The sequence below is a fragment of the Marmota monax genome, unplaced genomic scaffold (genome assembly GCF_021218885.2).
Source record: "Marmota monax isolate L192 unplaced genomic scaffold, Marmota_monax_Labrador192_F-V1.1 WCK01_AAM20220418_F8-fsc00008, whole genome shotgun sequence".
NCBI classification, from domain to species: Eukaryota; Metazoa; Chordata; class Mammalia; order Rodentia; family Sciuridae; genus Marmota; species Marmota monax.
Window position 1 is genome coordinate 29,036,471 of NW_026694432.1, and position 19,169 is coordinate 29,055,639.

General features: G+C 62.7%; 1 protein-coding gene and 1 long non-coding RNA gene across 4 annotated transcripts in view; one reads left to right on the top strand and one right to left on the bottom strand.

Moving 5' to 3' along the window:
• Positions 1-4,938: 4,938 nt before the first annotated feature.
• LOC124110011 (uncharacterized) lies at positions 4,939-12,853 on the top strand. Its single transcript, XR_006857151.2, has 3 exons — positions 4,939-7,649; positions 8,585-12,342; positions 12,688-12,853. It is a non-coding gene; the product is annotated as an uncharacterized LOC124110011 (long non-coding RNA).
• The window catches only part of Kazn (kazrin, periplakin interacting protein), a 954,456-nt gene continuing 944,963 nt past the window's right edge, over positions 9,677-19,169 (bottom strand). For all 3 annotated transcript variants that reach the window (XM_058571142.1, XM_046469030.2, XM_046469035.2), the window contains 2 exons: positions 13,833-13,950; positions 9,677-12,112 (listed from right to left, as the gene is read on the bottom strand). In XM_058571142.1, coding sequence (XP_058427125.1) covers positions 11,948-12,112; positions 13,833-13,950 — 283 coding nt within the window. In that variant the 3' untranslated portion in view covers positions 9,677-11,947. The remainder of the gene's footprint in view (positions 12,113-13,832; positions 13,951-19,169) is intronic.

Sequence of the window (19,169 nt, forward strand, 5' to 3'; positions counted from 1 at the left end):
GCCTCGCCCGTCGCTGGCTCCCGTCACAAGGCCCTGCTGGCGGCTCCGGGCTCCTTCGCCCCCGGGCTCCCTGGCAGCTGTTGGCCCTAGCACTTGGGCAGAAGCCATGCCTTCTCCCCTTCGGTGGGCAGGAGCCCCCGATGAGCCGTGGGGGGAGTGGGGGGGTCCTCCTGAGGCCGGGTAGCCTGGTGCGGTCAGCAGAGCTGGGAACCGGAGGGGAAGAGACCGACCCCCCAACGCCTTTGGGTTTTCTCAGGGGTGGGTGGGTAGAGGCCCATGACCTCTGAGCCTGGTTTGGGGACATCACTGAGCTACTTCCTGGATTCCTGTTTGATCAGAAAGGGGGAAGTTTTGTTTTTTTTTTTTCTTTCCCTCCAAAGTTCAAATTTTGTGACACTTGGGATTGGTGTTTTCAGACTGGTAACCCAACGTTTCTTTGACTTTAAGTTGCCGTTTAGCTACTGTAGACGGCGCTCCCGTCGGGGCTGTATTTAGAGTTGTGCGAGTTCCAGCCGCCGCCTGGGGCTTGGGCCTACAGCCCTGCAGCCGGGCTGCCCGGATTCCAGTTCTGGTTTGGCTGGTTCCTGAGCCCTGCTTCTTGGGTGAGCTGTTTAACCTTTTGGAGCCTCGGTCTTCTCATCTGTAGGATGGGGTTGGCAAGGGTCTGGGTCAAGTCCGTGAGTGTGAAATGCAGAGTGAGCCCTGGCCGTGGGAACAGCAGCGGTCACTGCCTTCCTCAGAGCAAAACTCCCAAAGTGAATGAAAGTGTTTTGGGTGGGGGTGGGGGTGGGGCGCTGCTCTCCAGCCGGCAGCTGGCCTCAGCAGACCTAGGATTTGGACGCCAAGGACACAGTCCTGGAGTGAGTCCAGCACTCCAGGGTCTTGGCAGGCGCTGGAGGACCAGCTGTGGGGCTCCATGGGGTTCCCCCAGAGAGCTGCAAAGCCAGGCTGGGGTGATGGCAGCCTGTGGGGAGGCAGGCACAGGGTGGAGGGAGGGACCCCGTAGAGGATCTGGCCCTTAGGAAGGGGCTGGAGGAGATGGGATGACACGGGAGGCACGGCAGCAGGCAGCCTGGGCTAAGGCAGCACTGGCCTGTGCCTTCCTGACTGCTGGGCCCAGCTGCTCAGAGGGGGGAGTGATGCTCGAGGAGCTGAATTCATGACCTTGTGTACTGCTGGGGACATGGGGACTGCCACCCAACCCCCTGGAAATCCTGGGAGGATGGGAGGCTGAGGGTCCTTGTCCGGAATACTCCTCTAGTTCCGGACCTACAACTTATTTTTTATTTATTTATTTTTTAAAATTGAGTAATGATTTATATTGCACCACCCAGATACGAATCTAGATCATTCCCAGGACCTAAGGAAGGTTCCGGGTGCCCTGCTCCAACAGTGACCTCAGCTCTTTCATTAGCATACATTAGTTATGCCTGTTTTTGAACTTCAAATAAACAGAATCACTCAGCCAGTACTCCTGGGTGTCTTAACTTCTTTCATTCCACATTGATCTGGGAGAGTCGCCCCGGTGCTGCTTGTAGCAGGGCTTCATTCCTCTTTACTGTGGTATGTAAAAGCCTAGTGTTCATTGAACCTGCCATAATTCGTGTTTTCATTCTCCTACTGACAGACTTCAGGGCTGGTTTGAGTTTGGTGCAGCTCAAATTTATGGTAAATAAAGCAACCATGAATATTTTTGCACTTGTCTTTTGGGACCCAGGAGTGCTCACTTCTGCCGGGCACTGAGCTTGGGGGACACTATTTGAAAACACTCCAGGGGGTCTGGAGGGTAGCTCAGTGGTGGGAGCAAGGCCCAAACCTGCTTCCATCTCAGTGCTGAGAAAGGGGGGAGGAGGAGGGAGAGGAAGAGAGAGAGGGAGGAGAGCGCTTTGAGATAAGGGGAAAGGGGACAAGTGGGTGTCCTCCACCCTGTACTGGCCCCTGACCTGGCTGTGGCTGCTGACATGGGAGTTGAGAAGCGGGTAAGAGAGAGGACTTCCTGCTGCAGGAGATGCGAAGCCCCCTGCCAGCAGCAAACTCTCTTCTTTCCAGCTTCTGCTGGAAAGTGCCTGAGAGGTTTCCTGGGCCCTGGAGGAGGTGTCCCCTCCCTTCCTGGTGGCACCTGGGTACATTGGAGTTAGTCCAGTGTCCATTTTGTAGACCTGTATCCCGAGAGGGAAAGCGGCTTGCCTGAAGCCACAGCGGGGGACCACAGGCCTTTAGCAGCTCATCTGCAAATTGGGAGGAAGGAACTGTTTTCATTGATCCCAGTATCACAGTGACACTGGGCTACATTGGAGAGCCATTGTCCCCAAAGCCTTTAAGAAGTCATCCCTCCATGATTATTGGGTGCAGGGTTTAGGTTTATCTTGTTCAGCATCCAAGAAAGCTGGCTGGGCCCTGGGCTCACCCGCAGCACCGCGGCTGGGGGGGGGGGGGTGGAGAAAGAGAAAAGAACTCTCACTGACGGCCTATGACACACCAGGCACCGTTCTAGGCTCTGGCGCAGCTGGGGATGAAACAGGTGAACATTCCAGAACATTCCCGCTCTCACGTGACTCGCATGCCCTCTGGCAGTTGGAGCAAGAGGTGTTTTAGTAAAATGAAGTGGGGGCCGAGCGCTGGAGAGTCAACTGCACAGGGAGGCGGCCGGGCCGGGCTGGGCTGCGGCTGGATCTGGACAGGACTTCACCCAGAGGCAGCTGCCCTGCCCAAGGCAGAGGAGTGTGGGGTTCACAGCAGGTGAGCTGGAGGTGCTCTGCTCATTTTCCCAGGGACAGGAAGGCCAGTCCTTTCTCAGGGGAGGTGACAGAGGCAGGGTCAGCACGGAGGCCTGGGCTTTGCCATGGAGCATGGGGGCACCAGCCCTGGAGGCAGGCTTCTGGGCCAGCGGCAGATGGTGAGAGGACATCTGTGGCCTGTCCAGAAGTTCCTTCTGGTTGGGGATCAGCTGTGGATCTCAGGAGTCTGAGGCGTTCCTTGGAACCCTTTGGGGTCCCATGGGGCACAGTTTGACCACCACCCACTGGAGGATTCCCTCTTAAAGCAATGACCTTCTGTCTGCTAGCACTAAGAAGACCAGGTCCCCATCCTAGCTCCAGGCCTGGCTCTGACCCAGCAAGCTGTCCCCTCTTGGCCTCCGTGTCTCAGCTGTGACCTGGGCTTGACAGACGAGACAACCCACGGTCCACGAGAAAGATGGGGGTCCCTAGCAGATCCCGTGGCCTGAGCACTGGTCCCAAGGACACCCTGATGCTTCCTCTAGTCGGCAGAGTCTCCCTGCTTGGGCTCTTCTGGAAGCTTCCTGGACAGCATTCTGTCTGCAGGAGTAACAGCTGCCCAGTAAGGTCCCTTCTGCTGGGGAGGCTCAGGAGGTGAGGACGCAGCCGGAAGGGAGGCCAGCGCAGGGTGGTGCAGAAGAAGCTGTCCCCGTCCCACGGCCCCTCTGCTCCCGCTTCCCAGCTGCAGCCTCACAGCGGGTCACTGAGGATCCAGGGAGCAGCTCCCTAGTGTCACCTCACCTGGCCCCTTAGCCTCACCCTGGAGGTGGCCTCCACCCTGAGAGGCAGCAGGATCACAGGGGGCTGAAGTCTCCCGAGGACAACGCTAAATGCACAGAGGGTGAAAGAATGACAGCCCGTAAGTCAGGACACCCGTCAGACCCCACCAAGTGCTCATCATGCTCACCTGCCACCAGCCTCAGGACCACCCTACAGAGGGTAACTGTCCCTCCACTTGTCAGATAAGGAAACTGAGGCCCAGAGAGGTTACGTGTGTGCCTGAGGTCACACAGCTAGTAGGCGGCAGGCAAGGGGCCATTTGTGCCCAGGAAGGCTGGCTCCAGAGCTCAGGTCTCGGGGGTATGAGGGGTCCTCCATGGCCATTTATTCTGTGATGTCTAAGGCCAGGTTTCAGGGCCCCTCAGTGTGTGTCCTTTTCCCTTGGGGCTGCCCACATGGTCCCCTGGACACCTGGGAACTGGGGCCCATAAGAATGCCTGCTGCCCTCCAGCCACCTTGCCCGGGGTTGGGGGTGTCCAGCCACCCTCCTGGGAAGGGAAACCGCAGGACCCTGAGGTTGGAGCTGGACCAACGGCCAGTGCTCCTGGGGCCATGGGGCCGTCCTCAGCTGGCCTCCTTGGGCAGGCTGTCCTCGCAGGGGGCGGGCGGGGGCTCAGGATCCGGGCCTCCCAGCGGGCAGGGGATCTGGGTGGCCAACAGGTCTGATCCACTCGGAAGCCTGCTGTGGGTGTAGCCTGCCCCACAGGAGACGGTCTTCGTTGGGGAAACGACAGGGACATTTGCCCCCCAGGAGCCGCCTGCGGAGGTTGGCGGAGGGATCCGAATCCCCACCCCCGGGAAACTTCGGTCCGGGACTCAGGGTGGCCCTGGGTCCCAGGGTGGCCAGGTCTCAGGGTGGCCCTGGGTCTCAGGGTGGCCTTGGGTCTGACTGCCTGGCGGCTCCTGGATGGAGCCTGCTGACGAGTGAGGCACGTGCTGTCCCACCATCTAGTGGTGAGTGGGGGGACTGCGGGCTGTCCTGGTGGCTTCCACAGGAGCGGGTCATCCCAGGGTGGATCCAAGCCCCAGAATCACCCGCGTAGTCTAAATATGCTGCAGACGCCCGTCCCTGCTGTGGGCCTCTCGGGTCTAATGTGAGTCTTAGGGTTTGAGTGGGGGTCGCAGGCCCTGCCCAGGATTCTGCCAGCTTTGGAGCAGGATCTGGGGGTTTGGGCCAGAGTTCTTCAGCGGCTCTCGTGAGTAGCTGGTCCCCAAGGCCAGCCTCACGGCGCAGCCACATCCACCACCTGCCCCACCACGACTGGCTGAAGCTTGGCTCAGGCCCCACATCGATGTCCATCCGTGAATCTGCAGGCCCAGGGGTGGCACTGTGGGGTGGCACTGTGGGGGGTGGCACTGTGGGGTGGCACTGTGGAGTGGCGCTGTTGGGTGGCACTGTTGGTGGCACTGTTGGGAGTGAAAGCTTTATGAGGGGACCCAGCCCCTCCGCTTCCGTCTGTCATTGGAGTCACAGGTGAGCAGCTCCTTCCACCCCGTCCCGCCCAGACGCACCGTCCGGCTGCAGACCCAGGTCAGTGGGCCAGGCGCGTGGGCTGCAGGCTCTGAAACTAGGATCAAAATAAACCCTTGTCCTGACCAGCTGCTGACCTCGGGGATCTGATTGAGTGCTGGACCGCTGGCCGGGACACTCTGCTGAAGGAGTCCAGCTCTGGAGAACCAGCCCAAGCCCCCAGGGACCCCTGCCCTCAGCTCACCGGGTGGAGGTGGCACAGAGGTCCCGCGGGGGCAGCTGCGAGCTGTGTCCAGCCTCCTCCCTGGCCTGGCCTCTTTCTCGTGTGTCCTTCCTGGAAGCACCTGCTCTGTGACCGTCCCCTGGGGCCAGAGCGGGGGAGGCGTGTGGCCTGGGGAGTCGGCGGGCTGGGGCCACAGTGGTCGGGTGGAGCCCAGCTGACCGCGGGAAACTGAGGTGGGACCTTTGTGAGTCAAGTGGCTGAAACCCAGGTCCCGTGGACTGAGGCAGGTGGGGGGTGTGGGACTGTCACCAGCTGGACCATGTCCTTCAGAATTCATCAGCTGGGGCCCTGACCCCCGGGGAGGGAAGGATGCCACTGGATCGGGAAGAGGCTCTTTAAAGGGGGATTAGGGCGGCTCCGAATCCCGCGTGACCTGCACACTCTGAAGACAGATCGGGACAGGGACAGAGAGGGTGAGGAACTGGCCCGGAATTGCCCAGCCCTGGGTCTGTGAAACCGTGGAACCAAGATCCCGACCTAGAACTTGATCAGAGAGGCCAGACTGGCTGGTCCCCTGGCTGTGCCAGGCTCTGCCCCTGACTTGCTGTGAGTCTGTGGGCGAGTCCCCTGGGTGTCCTGCTTGTTTCCTGATGGGGTCGGACGGCGGAGGGAGTGAAAGGAGCTCTTGGGACCTTTCCAAGTCCCTGAGGAGGCAGGAGCTCGGGGCCCACAGGGCTGTCTCCGCCCTCAGACCTGCAGGGACAGAGCCGTCCCCTCAGGTGGGGGAGTGTCTAGCAAGGACACCTCTGTCCCCGTCACAGCTGGGTGCACAGACCAGGTGCACCCAGCTATGGGACCGGCCGGAATGGAAAGGAGGGAGCCCGGGCTGAGGCCCAGCCCCTGCTCAGGAGGAGACCCCCCACCAGCCACCCGGGCCTCAGTGTCCCCGTCTGTCAATCAGAAGAGCAACGCCAACCCGAGAGGGAGTCATGGTCGTGACTCGGTTGAAGGTGACGTTGTCCCTCCCTCAAGGGACGTCTGGCTGGGTCTGGAGAAGCTCTGGGGTGTCAGGGGCACGGGGGGCAAGGCCGGGGAGCTCCTGAACATCCTTCCAAGGACGTCCGGCCAGGACGTCCCCAGGCGGAGGCTCGGAGCGGCTGCCGAGGATCACAGCACACGGGCCGCTCGACGTCCCCAGATTCTCAGTTCCCTCTGGCTCTCCTGCCGCTCCTGGGGCCCACAGTCAAGGCTGTCCCCTACTGAATTCCAGGGCTCCCTCTCCCGGGGTCTGCTGCCCGGCCCCCTGGAGGGGGGCGCGCGGGAGGGTCCAGGTCTTGCTGGACAGCTGGCCCTCGCCACCTCGGCTACCGCTGAAGGATCCGCCAACCCTGGAAATGTTCAGAAAAACCCCGGAGTCTTCTGAACACAGACTTCTTGACCCTCCCCATTCCGCCCCAGATAATGCCGCCGAGCCTGGGACGGTGGCCCACGCCCGAATGCCAGTGATTCAGGAGGCTGAGGCAGGAGGACTGCAAGTTTGAGGCCAGACTGGACAACTGAGGGAGGCCCTGCGCAGCTCAGTGAGACCCTCAGTGGTGAGTGCCCCGGGTTCAAGCCCTGGAACCAAGCACACAGGACAGGGAGCCTGGGTTCTGGGGCACCACGTCGCGCTGTGTGCTAGAAGGCGTCTAGAGATGGCTTCGCGTGTCTGGGAGGGGACACCCGTGGGTCACCTGTAGATACTGTGTTGTTTCGTGTAAAGCACTTGAGCTCCCTCGGATCCCGTACCCTCGGGTGCTGGGTCCCCTCCCCCGGGGGTCCCCAGGGGGGCTGCACCTGCTTTCTCGCCTCTGGGTGGCTGCAGCCTTGGGGCACGCAGTGTCCCCGGGGCAGGGGGGCCTGGGCGAGCTGACCTGGCCCCGCGTACTGGCCGCCCTCTCCTGTCCCAGAGGACAAGACTCCACCCGTGACTGGCTAGGACTGTCCAGCAAGAGGCCCTGTCCTGTGCGCGGGTGCCAGCCCGGGCCAGTGTGTCTCCGGGCCCCGAGCCAACAGCGGGGACAATCTGTCCGAGAAGGAACCGACCCAAAGGGGAGTGAGCCTAAGAGCCGCAGGAAGGTGGACCCTGGGTCCAGGTGTCTCAGAGCCACCAGGTCCCGCAGGGCTGTCCGTGAGTCAGCGACGCCCTTAGGGCCTTGAACCATCTGGTCCCTGCCCCAGGCGGGGTGTGTCTGGAAGCCCCCTGGGATGGCGCTGCCCCTCAGCCGCGTTCCTCTGGACCCTGCAGGGCGCCACAGAAGTGTCTGCGGGGGTGGCCACCCTGGTCCGCCCTGTCCGCCGGCCACGGGAGGAGAAGCTACAGCGTGACCCGGGGACATTCATTAATTAGCAGTTTAAGGTACGACACCGACACCCGGCCGTGGGGACGGACCGAGGGCACGGCCTGGTGGCCTTGGGTGGCGGCTGGCCTCCCTGAGATGCATATCTGTCTGCTCCTGTGCTTCAGTCGTGGGGGCGTGGACGCGCTCAGGGGGATCTCGCATGTGACCACAGGGTCCCCCGGCAAAGAACCGAAAGCCAAGTTGGCTCTGTTCTCTGGAGGTTCGGGGGACCCGCGGGGGTCGGGGCTGGGACGCACCCGGCCACTCCAGGGGCCAGACGCGGACCGCGGAGCCCACCTGCAGGTGCCAAGGAGCCTCTGAGGGGCCAGGGCAGCGGGTGGAGGCCTCCGGCCGAGGCTTGGGCGCCTCCTGTGCCCCGTCTGTCTCCCCTGTGAATGCAGTTGGTGGTCACGCCCCGAGGACACTGGGCGCCCAGAACAAACTCCAGTGAAACCCGGCTGAGAGCAGCCCCCCGCCCGGGGGACAGGGGTCAGGGAGACGGCGCAGCCCGGGCCCTCCCCCGGGTGCCTGAAGGACCCTGGAAGGGGGCAGGGAAGGCTGGGCAGCCCCTGGGGCTGGGCAGCCAGCTCGGCTCAGTGCAGACGCCTGGGTTCCTATTTGAGGCCCCAGGCCTTAGGTGGCCCAAGTCAGCTGTGCCCTGGCCACCCAGGAGCCACCTCATGGGCCCGCCACATCAGCCCGTGGCCTCATAACCTCCAGCCCGAGCCCGGGGAAGAGTGAGGCATCTGCAGAAGGCAGGGCCCACGCCTGGTTGGACCCTGGGCTGCACTAAGTGCACCTGGGGTGACAGAGAGGCAGGGCCCCAGGGGGCGCCCTGGGAGCAGGCCGAGGCCAGCAGGTTCCACTGTCCCTTAGCACCTGAGGCGGCCCCTCCCTGCACTCTGCCCTGTGGGGCTCTTTCCAACCTCGGACTCTGCTCCTCCTGCCACAGGACATTTGCACCTGCTGCTCTGGGTCTGGGGTCCTTTTTGCCGACTGGACTCTGCTTCCTGACTAATCACCCCACGTGGGAAGTCCTGACGCCAGCTGCCTCTCGCTCCAGACTCGTCACAGGTGCTGGGATCCGAGTAGGTTCTGGGGACTCCCCCTGAGCCTGCAGGAAGGCTTCAGAAGCCGGGTCTCAGCTCAGGAGGCCCTCTCTGTCCCCAGGCTACCCCGCGACCACACTGGCCCGGGTCGCCGGGTCACGGGCACTTTCTCATCTCCAGCCTCGGCGTCCTCAGCACCACCTGGCCCTGGCCCCCGGGGGTCTCAGTCAGTCATGTCTGTGGCCAGCCCACTGACACCGTGTCCCCACCCAGCCTCGCAATGGCTCCCCGACGCCACCCTCCCCACTTGGAGCCGGGGCCTCCCTGTCCTCCTGACTAGTGACAGCCAGGGAGCCCGTTCCCTCCTGCCGAGGCACAAGTCTGGTGGCTGGACACCCGGGGACACCTCCTCCCCAGGTGAAGAGCCCGGCCGCGAGGCCCGTGGGCAGCCGGGACGTGCTGGCCCTGGCCCAGCAGGTGGCTTGGTGCCTGTGGGACCCCGGGGAAGCCAGCCCAGGCCGTCCACACCCGACCCCAGACCCCCGCCTGCTGGTCTGTGAGCAGGTGAAAGTCTGGGACGCTCTGAGCTGGGTCCAAGAACGCCCCTGAGACCCACCGGCCACCTGAAGGTGGAGGTGACAGAGGGGCAGGTAACAGGTGACACTGGGGCGGTCACTGGTCAGGCCTCCCCTCCCCTGTGCAGGACGGAGGCAGCGTCCCTGCAGGGATGCGCCAGCAGACAGAGGGCACCCAACTCCACTCTGACCTGCCTGGCCCTGTGGGTCATGCAGGAGGGTGGGCAGAGGGGTCAGTGTCCAGGGGACAGGGAGCCTGGGGTCTGCAGGCCCTGGGATGGGGCCCGAGTCCCCACCTGTGGCTTCTTAGCCTGAGGAGCCGTGCAAACCCCTCATCTGTGTCTCAATGTCCCCCTCCGTGAAATGGGCCCCTAGCCCCCTCAGGGGCTGCTGGGGACACTGACCAGAGCCACCCCGGGCTGAGCGCCAGGCGCTGGTGTTTATTATTGGTGTTAGAGTCCACTCCAGGGAGGACAGTGGCCATGGCCAGGAACCGGTCCCTGTCACAGTCACCTCCTTGGTGGCCACAGACTCCCCTCGGGGCTGGGGCTCAGGACAGTCTCCTTGTGGCCACATGCTGGTGGCACCCGCCATCCAGGGGTCACCAGGCCGCGGGGTTCTCGTCCTCACTGCGCAACGGAGAAGAGCCTCGGACGCGGGCGGAGGCGGTGGCCACGGAGCATGAGGGACTCACGGGACGGGCCTCAGGGCTGAGCGGGGGCGCTTGTCCCCGGGCGAGGGGTCCCCGCGTGGAAGTCAGGCCTGCGCAGTGTCCTGTCCCGCCTCCGTCCTGCCCCGTCCCCTCTCTGGCCTGGGGTGCCTGCCACCTGCCACCACCACCTGGACCCAGGGGCTGAGGATGGGGTGGAGGGTGCCAAGGAGAGGCTTGTCCCCCAGAGGGGACGGGGCCTTAGGAAGCCAGAGAGTCTGCCCGGCGGAGCCCACTGGCGCTGGACCCCCGGTCCCAGGAGGCATGTGGGGGCCTGCGCCCTGTCCCCGAGCCCCGTGCCCAAGTTCCTGGGCGGCACAGACGGCGAAGCTCTGAGAAGCACGTCACGGGGGTTCCTGGGTCCCGAGGCCACCCTTAGGGGACTGTCACCACACTGGGCTGTCTGGAGGGGAGGTGGCAGGTCCTCATCCTGTGTGGTGGCCTGGCCAGCTTGTCCCCGCTGGGACTCCCCACTGCCCACGTGGAGCGGGGCTGGTGTTTAGGGGTCTCCAGGGACGAGGAGCCCCAGGTGGTGGCATCATGGGGACCCCCAGGGGCATTCGGGGTCGCCCCAGGCTGCTGGCCATGCTGTCTCAGCCAGAGCCTCCCCGACTGTCCCCGAGGGGATGGAGCCTGGGACGCGTGAGGGTGTCCTTGCCCATGGCCGGGGGGAATGTGGCCTCACGTCCTCAGATCCGCGCTCGGGCCCCTCCCCGCCCCCTGCCTGGCTGCCTCCCGGGGGCGACTGGGGTCTCAGTGCGCCCAGCTGGGTGGCCGCCAGGTTACAGGGAGGTCCCCCTCCTCTCTGGGCTCCCGACTTGGAGTGTCCTACAGACCCTGGGGTTTGGAACCTCAAAAAGCCAAGCCACACACCAGAGATTCATCTCTCCCTTGGGTCCTGCGATCAGAAATGTGTCCCAGAAGGCCCAGGATTCAGATGGCTGTGCTCGTCGAGAAGGTCATGGAGATGGCTGGAGCCCTGGCAGCCTCGGGGAGGAGTGCATCTCGGGTCCATCTTGGCTCTGTGTGCTTTTCCACGAGGGGAAGTGATTTGTCGGGTGGAAGAACAGGCGCTTGTTGGTCCTCAGAGGCCCGCGCCTGCTGCAAACCTTGGAACATGAACTTTCCATTGGCTCCTGGTGCAAAGACCTCCCAGGAGGGGGAGCATCGGGCCAGTGTTCCAACTGGAGCAAAGCAGGAGAGAAGCAGTCCGGGGTCAGGCTCCTCGTGCTGTGGCTGGGGAATTAGACCCCGGCCCACCCCGTCACTTCCGGCTGTCTCCCGCGAGGGTTCAAAGTGTGTTACGGACATTAGCAATGGTTAATCCTCAGAAGTATTATAGATGAAGACGCTGAGGCACAGAGAGGGAGGCCACTGGGGAAAAACCACACAGCAAAACCACGTGGGTCAGGAGAAGGGCTGGAGGGTGCCCCTCCCAGCGCCCACTGATTTCACTCTGTGGGGTCTGTGGCTCCTTCAGGGCATCGGTGAGCACACTGTTTCAGGTGACAGGGACATCATAGCTGCAGTGACAACGTTTCCCGCACCAGATCCTAAACTCATCACCATGCTGTGCCGTTGTCACTGAACTCAGTCCTGCTCCTGTGGTCACGAGGCAGGGTGTCCGCGGTGGCCCAGGGGACCAGCGTTTTGCATGTCCACTCGACACGGAGCCCGCGAGTGGACCCAGTGCGCCACCCCGACTGTTGGGAGTCGTGACCCAGGTCAGAGCCCAGGTTCTCGGTCCCTCCCTGGTGCCCCTGGTGGCCCTGCCTGGCCCTGCTCTCTGCTGGCACGTGGGTGTGTGGTCAGCCCGGGCTCCGCCTCGCCTGGCCGAGGGCCACGGGTCTCCTGGGCCCCGCGCCCTTGTCCGTGGCCACAGTCTGTGGGGCTCCGCCCGGAGCAGAGGCGCTCCTCGGCCCCAGGTGGCTCTGTACAGGTCAGCACCTGGGGCCGGGGTGGCCTCTGTCCACGCAGGCTCCCTACACATTGGTGACCTCTGGGCTGCTGTAGCCGTCCAGACGGTACTGCTCCGGCCCGGCCTGCGCGTCATCGTCCCCGCACTCCTCGTTCTGAAGAGAGCCGTAGTCGTCGTGGAAATCCGGGTCTTTGCTGCTAAAGCCCCTTCCTATCTTCCCGAGGGGCAGCTGAGGACAGAGGGACAGGAGGAAGAGAGACAAGAACTGAGTGTCTGAGGCCTGGGAAATGTGGTGTCTCTAGTCTCGCTGTGTGACCTTGAGTAACTCCCTTGACTTCTCTGTGCTCCTCCTGTTAGTCATTCTACCTGAGTGCTCCAGGCGGCAGAGACCACTGTGTGAACCAACATCAGGAGACGGTTCCCTGTTCCCAGCTGGGAGGACTCAGTGGGTGACGAAGGGTAAGGACAAGTTTTATCACATCGATTCATGAAAACCTCCTCCCCCCCCCCCGGCTCAGGAGGAAGCGCGTTGGGAACAGGGGTACGGAAAGTCCCTGTGAGAACAGCTCAGCAGGGGCGCGGGGTCTGACTGCCTCCCCAGGTCCAGAGGGAACATTCTAGACCACCTGGCGTGGCAGGAACCGGTTTTGGAGACTCAGACTGGCATTGGGTCCCTGCTCTGTCACTTCCTGATGGGTGACCTCGGACTGTCACCGCCTCTCTCTGAATCTCAGTTTTCTCAGCTAGAAAATGGGAAACCCAGCAACCTCTGAGGGTCATTTAGGGTAGAAATCTTGTCTGCAGAGCACAGAGCAGTGCCGGCGCACAGTGGGAGCTGTTACCACGCACAGTAGGCCCCCAGCGAGCTCTTCTGTCAACGTCTCTGTCCTCTCCGTGGCGAAGGTGGTTAGTATTGTTCATTGCCTGATGTGGCCCGTCCTCTCTCTCCACCCCCCTTCCTTCCTCCTCCTCCTCCTCCTCCTCCTCCTCCTCCTCCTTCTTCCTCCTCCTCCTCCTCCTCCTCCTCCTCCTCCCAGCGCTGGGATTGCACCCCGGGCCTCCTGCACACCAAGTGAAAGCTCTACCCCTGAGCCCTCCCCAGCCCTTTACACTTTGAGATTTTGAGACAGGGTCTCGCTAAGTTGCTGAGGCTGGCCTCCAACGTGTCCTCCTGCCTCGGCCTCCGGAGTGCTGGGATTACAGGCGTGGGCCACTGCACAGCGGCCTTTCTCTCTAGACCACGGTTTGTCCACTTAAAAAATAATCTCTCTCCCCGAAGGAGATTCTGTAGACGGTTTTCCTAACTTGTCCCTGCCGTGACGCCTGAGGTCGGGTGACAGTGCACAGGTGGGATTTTTCAAACCCGCCCCCAAGGACAAGTTCTGACCCCTTTGGGGAGGGTGTCACCCTACTGCAGGTGTGTTCTAGACGGAGCATCCTGGGGGGTGACTCGATCCTGTCCCCAGGGTGGCGGTGGGACCGTTCACACCGGGCGGTGCTGCTGAGCAGATGGCCCTGTGTCACCCGGGTGACCTGTGTCCACAGGGTCCCCTTAGGACACACCCTGGCTGCAGGAGCTTCCCGGCCACGTGGCCGGGGTCGCCAAAGGTCGTCTCCTGCACTGGTCAGTGCTGGCCTCAGACCCCAGGCCAGCCGGGTCCTCCCTCCAGGGCGATGGCCGCACCTGCCTCCCTCCCCGGGCCCAGGCACAGGGCAGGTGGGCGAGACTACACTCTGAGCCCCGTGGGGACCACGGGGGCTCTTGTCACCAGGCCGAGGCGTCCCATGGGTCCTGGGAAGTGGCCACTGGGGTGGTCCCCAAAGCCCCCGAGACCCTGCCCCCTGCTGCACCGTCACAGGCCACAGAGGGAGGCCGGGAGTGGACAGTGGGGCCGGAGGCAGAGTGCCCTCGCAGGAGCGGGCCCCCTGGGTGGCCACCAGCGACTTACCCGGCCAGTCCTGTGCCTGCCGCTGCCCCCGATGTTGTCCTCTTTCCCCGCCCGGGTGACGCTGGAGGCCCTGCCCGGTGGCGTTCCAAAGCGCTCCGCCTCGCGGATGCCTGTGGAGCTGGGGACACAGCACTGTGCATCAGCAGGAGAGGCTCAGGCACCTGTGCCACCCAGGGACGTGCACACCGGTGACAAGGGTCACAGCTGCCAAGACTCCCTGGGCACCTCCCAGGAGCACCGAGCGCCTACACAGGGACTGCCTGCCAATCATGCTACAGAGGAGGGGAAGCAGGCACAGGGGGTGACCAACCTGCCCAAGGTCACACAGTGCCACCAGCAGAGCCGAGATCCAAACCCAAGTCCCCAAGTCTCTGAGACTCCGAAGTCTCTGAACTCTCCAGAAAGCTGAAACACTTACCAGGGAATGGAGGACTGGCGGGAAGAATCCCAATGTGACCTCAGAAGCCCAGGAAGTTGTTCCTGATCTGACTGAAATCCAGGTCCCCCCCCCCACTCCTCCATTCATTTTTTTTGTGAAAAAGCATCGAGACGCCCTGAGAGTCGGGTTTGGCCGACGGCGGCCCGGCCCCGTCAGCTGGCCCTGGCTTGTGTGTAAGTCCTCCTACCTGCAGACCGCGCCCAGCGGTCAGGGCCCCGTTCCTGGGCCTTTCTTGCTACGGCTCCCAGTCTACCCTCTTCTACCTTTCCTGGAGGAGGTGTGCCGGCCCCTGTGCCAGCCCGCCTGTCCCTGGAGACAGAAACCAGGGTTCTGTGGGCGGCGCTGGCCGGCGGCCTGCGTCCTGGGCTCCAGTGCCCCACCTGCCCTCTGGGTCCAGCCGCCCCAGGACCCGGGCTCGCTCGGCCCCTGCTTTCTCTGGCAGCGGGGGTGGCCCTGCGGTGACTGAGGGCCACGTCACCTGTCCAGCTTGCGGGGCCCAAGCCCCTGTGTCTGGGATCTGTCCAGGGCCTTCCCAGGCCAGCGTGGCCGAGCCCGGGTCTGCTCCTGGCCGTGTGACCCTGAGTGGCTTCTCTACAGCCTCCAGCCACCTCTCCCATCCTGGAGTTGTGGGGTTTGGCGCTCAGAGCCCCGCGGGTCTCCTAGGCACCGGACACCAGATGCTCAGGGGTCTGTTGGCTAGAGTTTGTGTCATGGTTCAGGCCACCGCGGAGATGGCTCATTAAGAGAAATGCACTTCTTTTTATTTTGTTTTTTATTTATTTATTTTTGGTTACTGGGGATTGAACTCAGGGGCACTGGACCACTGAGCCCCATCCCTAGCCCTTTTCTGTATTTTATTAGGGACAGGATCTCACTGAGCTGCTTAGGGCCTCACTCAATTGCAGAGGCTGGCTTTGAAGTTGAGATCCTCCTGCCTCAGCCTCCTGAGTGGCTGGGCTTGCAGGCGGGCGCCATGGGCCTCATGAGAAGTGCCCTCGAGCACCTTTTAAGCTGCTGCTATAGTTCGGATCTGAAGTGTCCCCAAAGGCCCGTGTACTAAAGGCTTGGGGTCCCAGCTTGGTGCCACTTGGTGGTGAGACCTGTGGGCCAGGCCACCCCCCCCCATGAGGTGACCGCCGGGCATTTTTCCCAGTAGCGGGAAACTGACGGGCTGAGCCGCTCAGAGCTTCTGCTGATCTGGGCCACGTTTCTGGGAAAGTTCCGGGGCGGGGAGGGGCGCCTCGGAGACGGTAGTGACAGGGTGATGCCAAACGGGGCGAAGTCCTAGACCACGACCCGGGCTGCCACCCACCAGCGTCGGGCTTGGAGGGCTTCACGGGTGACCGCCCTCCCTATGCACCAGGGGATGAGATCCCGGGGGGTCAGTGGGTGGGAGCAGTTCTCCTGAGAGGAGCCACCTGTTGGCCCTGAATTCTCCCGACTCGTGGAGCCTGGGTGACGTGGGAAGAGCCCCGCGTCCCTTCTCCTGCTCTTCCTGAAGAAGAGACAGAAGTCCAGAGTGGGTGTGCCTCTTGTCCAAGGACACCCAAAGCCCACGGTGGCGGGGAGGGAAGTTGAGCTGGGGCTCTGGGATCAAGAGTTAGACGGGGTCTTCTCACCCTGGGTTCAGGGCCGGCGAGTGTGGCCTGGCTTGGTCCCTGAGCATTCGGGTCACCTGGGCTGGGAGGGGTTCATGACGCACATCCCCACGAGGCTGTGGGGAGGGTCCAGGAGAGGCACTAAGCTCTGAGAAGTGCTGCGTGAGGACCACTGCTGTGACCACACGTCACAGGTTTGAGGACAGAGCTGGTTTGAGTCCCTGCTCAACGGTCCCCTGGCTGTGTCCTTGTGCAGGGTGTGGCCTGGGCCTCAGTGTCCTTGCCTGTACAGCAGAGCCCAGTAGGCCGCTGCCACCACTGTGCCGTGACATCTTCCCTCTTGGCTTTTTCCACAGGGACTGAAATCCAACCCCCCATAGACATAATTTTGGGTCAAAACCCATGAAAACATAAAAGTGCCAGGGAATCGGCCAAGCACAAGGCAAAGGTCTTTGGAAGCTCCAATGGACCCAGGAAATACTTCTAGTCACTCAGGCTTTGAGCAAAGGGATGTTGGGGGGGGGGGCTAAGTTTTGTGGAAAGTTCTGGAGAAGGGGCATCCTGGCTATATGACTGTTTTTTGTTACTATTGTGTAATACCTGAGGCAGGCTACCTTATAGGGAAAAGAGGTTTATTTAGCTCAGTTTTGGAGGTAGGAAGGCCCAACAGCATGGTGTAGGCTCTTGCGAGGTCCCCCTGGCTGCATTACATCATGGTGGGGGACTGTATGTATCTCTCTGTGGGGTCTCTGTCCCTCTGCTTATTAAGCCACCAGGAGCCATCCATGGGGACTCCACCCTAGTGACCTCATCTGTCACGATCACTTCCCCGAGGCCCCACCTCGAAACACTGCGGCTGGATTTAGTGTCCTGAGAGTCTGGGGATTAAGGCCCTGCATGAGCTCATGGGGACAAGTCACATTCAGACCACAGCACTCTGCCCTGTCCCCGAAACTCACGTCCTCATGTCACATAAACCTCAGTCCTTTGTCCCCAGTGGTTCCAAGGTCTCATCTGAGACTCACAGACTCTCCCAGCCGTGAACCGACAAACCTCGGCAAGTGACCTGCTTCCAAGCTTCCCATACCCAGGGTGGCCTGGGCACAAGCCATCACCCCTGGGGTTTCCTGAGCCAGCGTACTGCAGCTGGGCCCAGGAGAGGTGTCATGGGCAGGGGGGGTGGTGGCCGGCCTGCGGGCTGTTGGACAGGGACTCTCAGGGCTCTCCATGTGCGGGACTGTGGTGGGGACAGATGAGGTGGGGGAGAGAGCGGCACCCGCTGCCCCTGCACCCGGAGCCCACAGCACCCTCTCGACACCCAGGAGGCAGGAGTGAAGTTAAACCCAATGCACGCTGAGGACTGAGGCTCAGAGAGGGCAAGCGTCTGCCCTGAAATCACACAGAAGATGGTGGAGAAGCCCGACTTGAGCCCCAGGACTGGCTGGGCCCCGGTGGCAGAGCTGACAGACAGATGACAGGGAGGGACAGAGAGCTGGAGACGGGGGTGGAGAGACAGAGACGGAAGCAGGAGAAGCAGGGGGGAGGGGGAGGCCTGGACTCCTGTGCCTGCAGCTCAGCCTCTGCCCGTGGGGCGGGGACGGCAGGGGCTGGAGGAGCCAGGAAGCGAGGCCGCAGCTGGCCCCCGGCTGCCCGTCCTGCCCCTCCTGCTGTGGGTCCCCGGGCTTCGCTTCTCCTCATCTGTGACGCAGAGTCCTGTGGGGGACCCGCGGCTGGCGCTGACCAGCGGCAGGGATCAGCTCGTGTGGAGGCAGATGGCAGGGGACACCGTCAGACACTGCTCCCTGGGTCCTGTGCGTTGTCATGGTGATGGAGGTGGGAGGATGACCTCATGGAACCCAGAGACTCTTGGTGACTGTGTGTCCCTGGGGTCAGGCTTGTTGTCCCCCAAGAGGCTCGGAGCCGACCGCTCTGCCCCTCCCCCTGCTTTAAGTGACCACAGGACCTCAGGGGACACACCTGCTAGGTGTAGGACCTGTCCTCATCTGCCTCCTCGGGGTTCCCCAGCCTGGAGGAAGGTCACCGGACGAGGACTCCTTGGTGGCAGAAGCCAGGGCTGCCTCTGACCCTTGTCACATCTTGGGAAGTCACAGCCCCTCCCTGGGGCCTCCGATTCTCATCCATAAGATGGGGCGATGACCCCTCCTCATGGGGGTGTGGGGGGTTCAGATGAAACAGGGTGTGACACCTTTGTCCCCGACACCTTCTGACGTCAGCATTTGTGACAGAGTGTGAGGCCTGCTGTGGTCACCTCCCGGGAGCTCAGTCTGGGGTGGCCTGGGGGAGCCCCGATGTCCATCCCGATGACTCGGGGTGTGTCGGAACCTGGCACCCCCCGTCAGCAGCAGCCCAGAGCCGGACATGAGGGCACATCCATGGTGCCAGCCACTCTGGGGGCCGAGGCAGGAGGTCATGAGTTCAAAGCCAGACTTGGTGACTTAGAGGGACCCTGACTCAAGAGCAAGGAGAGCCTTCCGGAAGGACTCACCCAGAGGGCCAGGCCACCTCCCCTCCCCGTTCTGTCCCTGTCCCCAGAAATCTGGAAGAGGAGCAGGGCCACGGGGCAGCGGACGGGGGCTCCCCGCGTGGACCACAGCAGAGACGTCCTGGGCGGAGCCCTCGGCGAGCAGCACCCCGTCCACCTCCCAAGTGTCCCTCCACAAGCCGCGGATCACTGTCCCCCACCCCCCGTGTTGGCTTAGCTGGGGATTGTCCCAGCTAAGAAGTGTCTCTAAATGCCCTGGGACTCTGTGTCCCTCAACTGACCCAAGCCTGTTCCCCTGGCCTGTGGGTCAGGGTCTCAACCAAGGGGATCTGAAATCCCACCCGGGGACCTTGACTCGGGAGCCATGTGTGGACGTGTGGGGGACAGCAGGGTGAGGACAGGGTGATAACAGGGCGTCTGGCGTGGGCCAGGGGCTGGCACTGCCTCTCTGTCCTCGGCCACCAGCATCAGGCTCCACGTGTGTGAGGTGAGGAGCCTGGACCAAGTCCCGTCCCCTCCTCTGACCCTGTCTGCACGAGGTCCTCTGGGACGCCCTGGCCTCCCAAGACACAAGGACCCGCCCTGTTGTCCCCACCAGGACCTTCCGCGCTCACCCACTGGTCCCGGACAGTCCCGAGCCCACCCGTTACCCCGTGGTGGTCAAGGTTTAAGGGTCACACGAAGGTGGTCGGGGGAGGCGGTGACCTGGAGAAGGGAAGCCCTTTCCTGATGGATCCCGGGTTCACAGAACAGAGTTTCCATCCGACTTTGCAACTACCCCAAAAGGCTCAAAATGA